Genomic DNA, 10753 nt, shown 5'->3' with positions numbered 1-10753 from the left:
GCTAGGTGTCCAACTTAGCATTTAATGACTGTTTGCCCTAGACTCCAATTTCTGGAACATGACTTCCCAGAAAACAAGCCTGATATAGTGATTCCCCCCCCCCCCCCCAAAATGAGCAGCCATGACCATCTGCCTTGTTATAATTTGCTTATGCAGACAGCCAGGGGATATTTGAGGTCACCCTGACTACTTAGCAGAACAGACCAGCTTTTTGCTTGCTGCACAGATATTGAAGGTCATCTGTTGGTTTGCACCTTTAAAAACCCTTCCATGCCCATAGCCCTCCCGCACAACACACCTGAGACTTGGCATTAAGGCTGTCACCCTACTGGCAACAAACAGTAAATTTAATTAAAATTGGATCGAGCCTGTGGTCTTTATCCCAGGGTTCTCAAACTCCATAAAGGTTAAGAGCACTGACTGCTCTTCCAGAGGACTCAGGTTTGATTCTCTGAACCCATGTGGGGGCTCACACGATCTGTAATTCCAGTTTCAGGGGATCCGACATTCTCTTCTGGCTTCCATGGGCACCAAGCATGCACCAGATATATGGACATACATGTAAGCAAAACATCCAAACCGATAAACTAAAATAAATAAATCTCAAAGAAAACTTCAAAACCTTAAAAAAAAAAAAAAAAAAAAAGGCTAGTGCTGTCAACGATGCATATTCAGGGTGAAATAGACAAGAAAAGGGCAGACAGTCCAGCTTCGTCTTAGTTGCCAAGGTGTCATATCTAGTCAAGACCATTTGAAAATGGTTGACCAGGACCCCAATGAGTGTCTGGAGCCATGCCCACTGTATGCGCTGCCACTTAGCGGTATGGGAAGCACACATTGTCAAAATTCTTGTCCCTGATTACAGAAAAATACAGGGGGACCAGCAACAGGCTGTAAAGAACAGACTCTGCCTCTAGGTGGAGACAGTTTCTTGTCTCCGCTTGTCTGCCCAGAGGCGGACTCAGGGACCTGGCTAAAGGACCACCCCTAGGAAGGTGGGTTTTGCTTTTGTTTAATTCTTCTCGCTTATGTTAGATCCGGACAGTGGTTTCACCTCCTTCCTCTCCTCCCAATACCCCTCCCCGACTTCCCCCAGATCCTCTCCGCCTGGGTTTTCTTTCAGAAGTCCGGTTCTCAAGATATACCCTTTTCAACCACGCAGTGGTGACGCACGCCTTTAATCCCAGCACTCGCAGAGGCAGAGGCAGGCGGATCTCTGTGATTCTGAGGCCAACCTGGTCTACACAGTGAGATCCAGAACAGCCAGGCCTGTTACAGAGAAACCCTTGGGGGCGGGGGGGGGGGAGGATAACCGCCACCCCCTCCCAAAAAAAAGTAATCTGCTTTTCATTTCCAGAATTCCTGCCCCAGCTCACCCAGAGCAATCCCTACCAACCCTTGAGGTTTGTCTGGGGCAGCTTACTTTTCTGAAGCCTGTCTCAGGAAGACAATTGTTCTTCCTCCTTTTCATTCAGACCCTGGCAGAGCCTAAGTATGCTTTTAACTCCTTCAACTCAATATTTCGGCCAGTGACTTCTTTTAGTGCTTTTCCTCCTGGTTGTACCGGTGTCTGACGCCAGGAGGCTAACCTGTGCCACCTTGTCTCAAGCAGCATACCTAGTTTTGTTTTTAACTCTAATAAATTATCCTTAGACATGTTTGTAACCATCCCTAAATTCTTTGATTTAAACTAGGAACTCTGAGAAGGGCCGGGCTTTGGGAGCTACGCCTTTAAACCCAGTGCTAGAGAGGCAGCAGCAGGTGAATCCTTGGATTCAAGGCTAGCCTGGTCTACAGAATGAGTTCCAGGACGATCAGGGCTACACAAAGAAACCCTGTCTAGAGGTGGATTTTGGGGGAACACTCCAAGAGGACCTGATTTCCCAGGTATCTGGTAACTCTTTCCTGCCTTCTCATTAACTAGAAGGTCTAGAATGGATGTTACATAACAGATATAGTTAGACTAATTTCTCTAAATAGAGAGCCTTCACCGCCCGGCTCTGGTTTCTTTAATGAATAGCAAAGGCATGAAAAATAACCACGTGGAAGCAATTTGTTTGCACCTTAAGCTGAAAAACCAGGTGGGAGTAGCATGCCAAACCAAGAGTCCCAGCATTTGGAGATCCTCAGCTAGAGAGAGTAGGGCAGCTTTGGCTACAGGCGAATCTGTATAAATAATGAGCTGAAGCAGTCCGGGATTCTGCTCAGGTAGTAGAGTGTTTGCCTAGTGTGCAATCAAACTGTCCCATATCCACTATGTACAGATTACATCTTAGCACTGGAGAGACATTGAAGGCTGCTTAGGGGAGGAGGAATTCTCTCTAAGCTAAAGGGAGGCATCGGTACTGAGAACACACAGGCCACTCTGACCCAAATCCTTCCTGAAGACATGGCCAGAAAACAGATGCCCACATGTAACTGTGGGAAGAGTTCCCTGACAGTGAGATCCAGGAGCAACCAACCCCTCAGAGCCGTCCCCTGAGGCACACCAGTGTGCAGGCAAGACACAGACACTTAGCTCCAAGGGCAACTCTAATTTTTCTCACCTTATTGAACACAAAGGCTAGGTTTTATATATATGGAGGCAATATACAACTGCAAGAGAACCCTGAAACTGAGGGCTTTCACTTCCTTTCAGGGCAGAGGTCATGCTGCCCACACTGGTTATCCAACCCTGTGTAGTATTACACACATATGGAGATTGGAGGGCAAGCATGTAGCAGCTGTCCACTTCTGGGTGGTGCCTGCATAACGTGCAGAGCCATCAGTAAACCAGGCCCTAGTCTTCTCCTCTTTGGTCAGTCGATCATAGGGAACACCCCATGAGGCTATAGGCGCATGCTTGGCAGCAGATGGCATTGTAACAGGAGTAGAAACCATAGGCATTTGAGCAACTTTTTCATGTAACTTGCTTGTGCCTTCAGGACCTGCTCTGGCCCGATCACGTATATACCACTTCCATTTGATAATAGACTGCTGCTGTGCGCATCCCACTTTATGACTTGCAGGGTCTGATAGTACCCAGCTCATGATGGGTAGTTCAGGTCGCATAGTAACTTGGTGTCCTATTGTCAAACGTTCAGTTTCCACTAAGGCCCAATAGCAGGCCAAGAGCTGTTTTTCAAAGGGAGAATAGTTGTCTGCAGATGATGGTAGAGCTTTGCTCCAAAAATCCCAAAGGTCTTTTCTGTGATTCACCTACAGGGGCCTGCCAGAGGCTCCAAACAGCATCTCTATCAGCCACAGATACCTCAAGTACCATCGGGTCTGCTGGGTCATATGGTCCAAGTGGTAGAGCAGCAAGTAGCTAGGGATCAAAACATTCAGATAATTTCTCAGCTTCCTTTCTAGTGAACCACCCAGAACATTTTATAAAATGAATAACACTGGGCTGCAGAGATGGCTCAGCTAAGAGCACGGACTGCTCTCCCAGAGGTCCTGAGTTCAAAATCCCAGCAACCACATGGTGGCTCACAAACATCTATAATGGGATCCCATGTCCTCTTCTGGTGTGTCTGAAGACAGCAACAGTGTATTTATATGTAAGAATTTTTTTAAATTGTCATTAACTGGTGTAAGTGGAATGTACACAAAAGCTCATTGGCCTAGTCTTAAAACTTAAAAAATATTTAGAACATCTCATGAGTTCTGGATTGGAGAGATAGTGGTACAAACCTTTGATACCAGCTCTTGGGAGGCAGAGGCAGGTGGCTCTCTTGTGAATTCCAGGCCAGCTAAACCTGGAGATACTGTCTCAAGACAAACAAAAACCTCCTAGGAAATGTGATAATGGGCTACAGCTCTGCCGGGCATTGGTGGTCAGCACCTTCACACTAATGAAAGGGGTTGAGGCAAACAAATAACCTGCCAATTAGTGCTTGACTCAATAGACCTCCAGATCACCTAGAACCTGGAACTAGTTTTAAAAAGTGAGACAGGGACTCATAGCCCTGGCTGTCCTGGGCTATAAACCAGACTGGTCAGAGATCCACCTGTCTCTGCCTTCCAAATGCTGGAACTAAAGATTTTGGCATGTCAAGATGCTCATGTGGAAGTCAGAAGACAACTTGCAAGATGTTTCCAACATGTGGGTCTCTGCCAGGCCTGGCAGCAAGCTTTACCCCTAGCCAACACATTATACCTATTGTCAAAGTTCTAATTTAGGCACAGTAAGAGATTTTGTCTTTTCCTACTTAATGTACAATTTTATATTTCTAGAACTGTTACAGTAGCCCCTAGCTGTTTGTGTAAATTACAAAGAGTCGAGCTAACAAAAATGCTTTTATTACAAATTTCTGGAAATTAGAACGTACATACTCCAAATTCTATTTACTTTATTCCTCAGCCCTGGGCCTCACAGCTTGAGGCTTCTAAACTTCACATAAATCTGGATCGTTGTGCATCCTATCTACAATTTAAAGGTTAACAAGTTAAGATTTCCCAGCACCAGAAAAAGTTTAATCTTAAACAAAAAATAGCTTTCACATCTGCTGTGCGGCATCGTCGACAGCCAGGGCAGCGTACAATGTAAGCTCCTAATTCTTCCCGATTTTCGCATTCTCAGAGGGATCCCATCTTTGATAATGGCAGAAAGTGCAGAGACATCTGAATGGCTCACTGTCCCGTTCAAACTGAAATAAATAACAAAATAGGTTAATCAGGATATTGTAAACCCAATGAAACAAATCCCATTTATCTATTGTTTTAATTACTGCTTCAATAACCAGACTTCCTGGGGGCTGAGAATTTTTTCCACATACTCCCCAGACACATTCCTAGTCTAAATCAAACAATGAAACAGACACCCAACCCACCCATGCATTAAGAGTATTTATTGGGACTGGAGTGATGGCTTAGAGGTTAAGAGCACTGACTGCTCTTCCAAAGGTCCTGAGTTCAAATCCCAGCAACCACATGGTGGCTCACAACCATCCGTAACGAGATCTGACGCCCTCTTCTGGTGTGTCTGAAGACAGCTACAGTGTACTCATAATAAAAATTTTAAAGAGTATTTACCTCTGGTGGCACATGCCTTTAATCTTAGCACTTGGGAGGGAGAGGCAGGTGGATTTCTGAGTTCGAGGCCAGCCTGGTCTACAGTGAGTTCCAGGACAGCCAGGGTTATACAGAGAAACCCTGTCTCCAAACAAAATAAAATAAAAGAAAGCAAGACAAAACAAAAAACAAAAACAAAGAGTATTTACCTCATTTCCTTCGAGCCTTTTTTGTCTCTGCTCAATCTTTAAAAGAAAAACAAAAACAAAATTATTCAAAACTATCAAGACCTACTTTAAACACTTTGTGAGAAGTTGTCACTGCTAGGCTCTGTGAAAGCAGGGGCAGGAAGATCACCCCAGTTTAAGGCCAGCCTGGTTTACAAAGAGTAACAGGCCCACTTCAGCTCTGAGATCTAGTCTAAGTTAGCCCTGTAGTCCCAGCTCTGAAGAGGCAGGACTGTGGAGTGAACTGGAGGGCCAGCTTGGACAGGGAGGGAGTCTTAACTTTCAAACACCCAGTGCTGATGCTCATTACTGCGTATATGTACATAGCTCAGGTCAGCCTGACTGCTTAGAGGATAGCCTTGGAACTCTATTCTCTCCGTCTGCGAATTACAAGCAGTCACTAGCCTTGTCTATACTCCGGTCTGATTAGAAAACAAAAAATGCCTTGAATCCCGTTGAGGCTGGAGTTGCTCTTAGGTCTAACAGCCCTGTCCGCACAGGAAACTCACCCGAACAAGTCTTCTCATCTTTGCTATAGGGTCTTTCAGCACCGACAACAAAGTGCGGACCCTTCTCTTGGGAAAGGCGCTTTGAACTTCCCTCCGGATTTTTTCACTCTTGTTCTCCACAGGTACGGCTGCAATGCGGTTCCGTAGACTGCGCCGGCGTGCGGACCGCTTGACACCGGGGTTTAGGGTTAGCTTTTTCATGACCTTTACTAGTGTTTCTGGTTGTAGGACGTCTGAAACAGAAGACACTAGTGAGGCATAAAGACAATACACCCCAGAGAAAAACAAGTGGATACTCCCTCTTCCGCAGAGGGGTCAACAAGAAGCAAATCGTGCACAGGACTTAGTCATAAACCCTAGTGCTTGTGTAGAGATCCACTGCGCTACTTTACTGTGGGTTACCGATGCAGCCTGTATGTAAGTCTAGTTCAGAGGTTCTGAGACCTGCATATTCTCCCCCCCCCCCCCCTTCTCCCATAGACTCTGCAGCCAATTGTGCTGCAGGAATGTGGCTCAGCTGGAGGGCTTCCCCAATAGTGCCTCTGGGTTCAGCTTCAGCTCTGGAAAACCTTCCCAAAACTGGCTGTTCATTTTTCCACCTAAATCTAACTGACCTGCTCAAATGCTTCTGGACAGCTATGTAACAAGGGATGTTGCCAGACAGTGGTGGCGCACGCCTTTAATCCCTGTACTTGGGAGGCAGAGGCAGGCGGGTTTCTGAGTTCGAGGTCAGCCTGGGGCTACACAGAGAAGAAACCCTGTCTTGAAAACAGTCTCGAAAAACAAATGTTGGGAAACCAGCTCTCTCCGTTTGAATCGTCCACACGCAGTAGATGGCCCCATCTTATACAGAAAACGTAACCACAACGCTCCTGGAAGAAAGGCAAAGTGACTCCAAGGCTGAGCCAGCCAGCCAGCGTTTCTGCCTCCGAAGTGATTGAGAGTTTGGATCTAGCCTAGCTTGGATAGTGGGTTTTAGACCAGTAGGGGCTGAACAGCCTCAAGATTTAAAAAGCCCCCAAAGGCTAAAGAATTATCTCGTGGAAATACGAAGGTCCCGTGTAACTGGCAGATTCAAGGCATTTTTTTGTTTTCTAATCAGACCGGAGGGGAGGGCTCCTCTCGAGCCACGCCCTAGACCGGGAGTGCCCGGAGGCAGTCCCTCGGACAAAGAATCAACTGCAGCTGGGGAGTGGGAACCAGTGGGCCCATGTAGCACACGGCTCAGCCTATCTTGGGCTCCCCTTGAATAGCCATTTACCTGAAAAGGATATTTAGCTGGAAAGAAAGTAGATGAGAATAAGAAAAAAAAAAAAAAAAAAAAAAAAAAAAACCCAGGTTCAACTGAAGCTTAAAAGATTCCGCTGTCGCCCACCGAGGTGGCACTGCCTTTAATCCCTGCACTCGAAAGTCTGAGAAAGGCGGATCCTCCTGAGTCCCAAGCCAGCCTGGTGTACAGCGTCCTAGGACAACCTGGGCTACACAGAGAAGCAAACAAAACTCCGGTGCTACACAAGGGCCGGCATGACACTGCACACTTTTAATTCTAAAACTTTGGAGGCAGAGGCAGGAGGATCGAGACTGAGCCCAGCCAGGGCTACAAGGTTGCGTTCCTTGTATCTACTACCACAGAGTGAGACTGTCTCAACCAAGATTTCTATGCTAAAACAACACAAACAACGCCCCCCCCCACACACACACACACTGCAGCCCACTCGGAAGCCTTTAATCTTTAATTCTCGGATTTGGGATGCCATTCTGGATTGCACAGGGAGTTCTAGTCCAGGCACTGTTGCCTCAAACACCAAATCATAAATATTTAAAAACAAAACAAAATAAAAACACCGCGGAGACCAATTGCTGATGAGGAAATGTTACCCCCCCCCCCCAACCATACAACCCAGTACAGCCCAGAACGTGGTCTTATGAGTCTTAAAAATCCCGCAACCGAGATACCACAGTCTCAACTCCCTCCCGGTTCTTTTTATCTCTACGAACCAGCATTTTCACCCCGAGGAAGGTGTATATTCTTAACCATCATCTCTGGCTTGGGTTTGCACTCACAACAGATGGCCTGAAACTCCCTGGTCCTCCACTGAGTCAGTGCTGGGCTCAGTGATACCAGCCTCGTGCTAGCTGAACGAGAAGAGAAGGGAGGGCTTCCCAAAACCCCGGGCAGAAAGGCCGACGCCGGCCTACCTGTATCATCCAAAGCGTCCTCTTCATCTTTCTTCTGAGGAGTTTCAGGGTCCTTCATTGGGTCGACTTTCTCTGATGGTTCCTCCATGGCGATGCGATGGGCAGAAGCCTCAAAAGCTAGCTCGGAACAAGATTGCTTAGTCTTTGAAAAGACCTAAAACCAAGACCCAATTAGCAGTCAGTCTGTGAATGGGGGGGGGGGGGTCTGGTTTCCTTTTATACAGCCGAGTCTACCCCCAGGCTACTTTAATGCTAATGAGCAGTGATTACAGGCTTCACCTGAGCTACACCTTTAGGCGGAGGCGGGGCCTTTTTACTGTAGGATTCCCCGCTCTCGGTTAAAACTAACCCTGCGCAATCCCAGCCAGTTCCAGGGAGGCTGAGGCAGGTGGATCTCTGAGTTCTAGACCAGCCCTAGTCACAAAATGGGAAGGAAAAAAAAAAAAGACTTCAAACCTGGCAGTGGTAGCCACCACGCCTTTAATCCTAGCACCTGGGAGGCAGAGGCAGGCGGATTTCTGAGTTCGAGGCCAGCCTGGTCTACAGAGTGAGTTCCAGTCAGGACTATACAGAGAAGCCCTGTCTCGAAAAAGCAAACAACAACAACAAAGATTGCAGATTTTATCTAGAATCTCTTTTGGTTTCCTGAAATATCAGGAATTTTATTTTTGTTTATTACATCTTGGAGATGGCTAGTGATCAGTGAACTGGGTTTATATGTTCTAGAATAGGCAGTTGTGCCGTCCCCCACCCCCTTCCCATCAGTTAAGTTAATTAGAATGTTTCCTTTGACTGCTTCATCTTAAATCTTTGAAAACTATTTCACTTTAAATGCTACTAAATAAAGATGTATTTGTTATACTTAAATAGATGGATATTTTATGATATATATATATATATGCATGGAATTCAAGAATATATAATTGTGGATCATTTCATAGACAATACATTTAATAATATCTAACTCTTTGTTTGAGACTCCGTGTAGTCTTGCTGTTCAGAAACTTGGTATGTAACAGCCCAGGTTGGCCTCAAACTGGAGAGCTCTTCCTTTCTCTGCCTCCAATGTGCTAGGATTATAAAGCTTACAACACCATCCGCACAACTTTTTTTAAAGAGACACGCCCCCCTTCTCCCCGTCTCTCAGCAGGTGGCCTGAAACTTTTTGTTTGTTTGTCTTGTTTTTCCAAACAGGGCAGACTTGGCTGCTTAGGAACTCCCTGTGTAGACCAGGCCAGCTGCCAACTCAAATATCTCCCTGCCTCAACCTCTGCACTTTGGAACTTTGAATCCTAAGTCAGTCTACACCAGTGCTGGCATTTCAGGCGTGGGTGACTCACCTGGTATAAGCATTTCTGAGCATCTAAAATTAACTTTGGTTGGGCATGCTGGCTCACACCTATAATCACAACATCCAAGAGGCTGAGGCAGCAGGATCTCTAATTCTAGGTCAGCCAAGGCTACTGTGTGAGACTTTGTCTAGGAGGAGAAGGAAATCAATAATAAAAAACGTAACTCCAACAATTCTTGGATTGAGTTGTAATGAAGTGTACCAGCATGGGCGGGCCACTGTCTGCACAAAGGAGGAATGAAGACCAAAGTTCCCATGTTTGTTTTGTTTTAGACGAAGTCTCTTACTATGCCACAACTTTAGGCTGCTTGGAACTCTCAACAACCTGCTTTTGAAGTTGTAGGGATCCTCCTGCCTCTGCTTCAATGTGCAGGGATCATAGGAGTGCAGCAATATGGGATCAGGATGTAGCCCTAGCTATCTTGGAACTCACTCTGTAGACCAGACTGAGCTCGAACTCAGAAATCCACCTGCCTCTGCCTCCCACGGGCTGGGATGAAAGCCACGGCTATTCTATTCAGTGGTTTTTAGGCTTCACACTTTAACACAGGTCCTAGCTACTTTCTTTGACATGCAAATTTGAAGCATAGCTCAGACCAGCTGGATCTTATTAAGATGCAAATTCTCACACGAGGCACTCGGGAGTCCTAGACAGGATTGCTGGCCAGTTTCAAGTAGCCCATAGATACTTCCCACCTGTGCTGGAGTTTAAGGCACACACACTGCTCTTACAGCACCTTGACCCTGTTGATCTACTTTCAACTGTTGTTACCTGAAGGATCTCTTCACTTGAGAATTCCATTGTAGAAGTTAGAGAAAATCCAACAGACAGGCCTGGTGGACTCTTGAGCCTTAATAGTATGGGACTTGCCCTGCAGGCATGAAGCCTTAGTTTCTGGTCCCAGCCATGCAAAATTAAAGAAGCAACGGACACCCCTGAGATACCATAACCAGTCCAATTCATGTAATCTTTATGTTTCCTTCCCTCCCTCCCTCCTTCCTTCCTTCCTTCCTTCCTTTCTTTCCTTCTTTCTTCCTTCCTTCCTTTCTTTCCTTCCTTCCTTCCTTCCTTCCTTCCTTCCTCTCTCTCTCTCTCTCTCTCTCTTTTTCAGTTTTTCAAGACAGGGTTTTTCTGTGTAGCCTTGGCTGTCCTGGAACTCACTCTGTAGCCCAGGCTGGCCTCAAACTCAGAAATCTGCCTGCCTCTACCTCCTGAGTGCTGGGATTAAAGGCGTGCGCCACTCTTTATATTTTCATATCTTTAAAATTACAATTATGTTGTGGTGTGTGTGTGTGTGTGTGTGTGTGTGTGTGTGTGTAGGCCAGGGCAATTTGTGGCATTCATACTCTCCTATCCACTAGGCCCAGAAAACAAACTCAGGATTACAGCAGCTGCGTTCACCTATTGACTCTTCAGCCCCATGATTATTCTTCGTGTATAACATAAGACACATAGAGCATGATGGGATTGA

At 46.1% G+C, this 10753-nt stretch overlaps 1 protein-coding gene across 1 annotated transcript, besides 1 other annotated feature; it reads right to left on the bottom strand.

Moving 5' to 3' along the window:
- Positions 1-4269: 4269 nt before the first annotated feature.
- On the bottom strand, positions 4270-8117 carry Dppa3 (developmental pluripotency-associated 3). The gene is made up of 4 exons (NM_139218.1): positions 7931-8117; positions 5732-5964; positions 5205-5240; positions 4270-4631 (listed from the first exon to the last, which is right to left on the bottom strand). Exons 1-4 carry the CDS (start codon positions 8016-8018, stop codon positions 4536-4538), a joined length of 453 nt encoding a protein of 150 aa, NP_631964.1. The 5' UTR covers positions 8019-8117; the 3' UTR covers positions 4270-4535.
- Positions 8047-10249: a promoter, noted in NCBI's record as "Dppa3 promoter fragment used in reporter gene constructs". NCBI's record gives its function as "drives Dppa3 transcription in mouse ES cells, with activation by the Nanog -45 enhancer" and the evidence as "EXISTENCE:reporter gene assay evidence [ECO:0000049][PMID:27681417]".

The sequence above is a fragment of the Mus musculus genome, chromosome 6 (assembly GCF_000001635.26).
Source record: "Mus musculus strain C57BL/6J chromosome 6, GRCm38.p6 C57BL/6J".
In the NCBI taxonomy this organism is placed as follows: domain Eukaryota; kingdom Metazoa; phylum Chordata; class Mammalia; order Rodentia; family Muridae; genus Mus; species Mus musculus.
Note: the sequence above shows the minus strand (reverse complement) of the source record. Positions and strands in the feature narration are given on the sequence as shown.

Bases quoted from the DNA above. Each gene is read 5' to 3' on its own strand.
- Dppa3 (NM_139218.1), bottom strand. From the start codon at position 8,018: ATGGAGGAACCATCAGAGAAAGTCGACCCAATGAAGGACCCTGAAACT. The intron at 5,241-5,731 runs GTGAGTTTCCTG...TTTCTTTTAAAG, and splicing joins AGATGAGAAGACTTGTTCGG to ATTGAGCAGAGACAAAAAAG. The intron at 4,632-5,204 runs GTAAATACTCTT...TATTTATTTCAG, and splicing joins AAAGGCTCGAAGGAAATGAG to TTTGAACGGGACAGTGAGCC.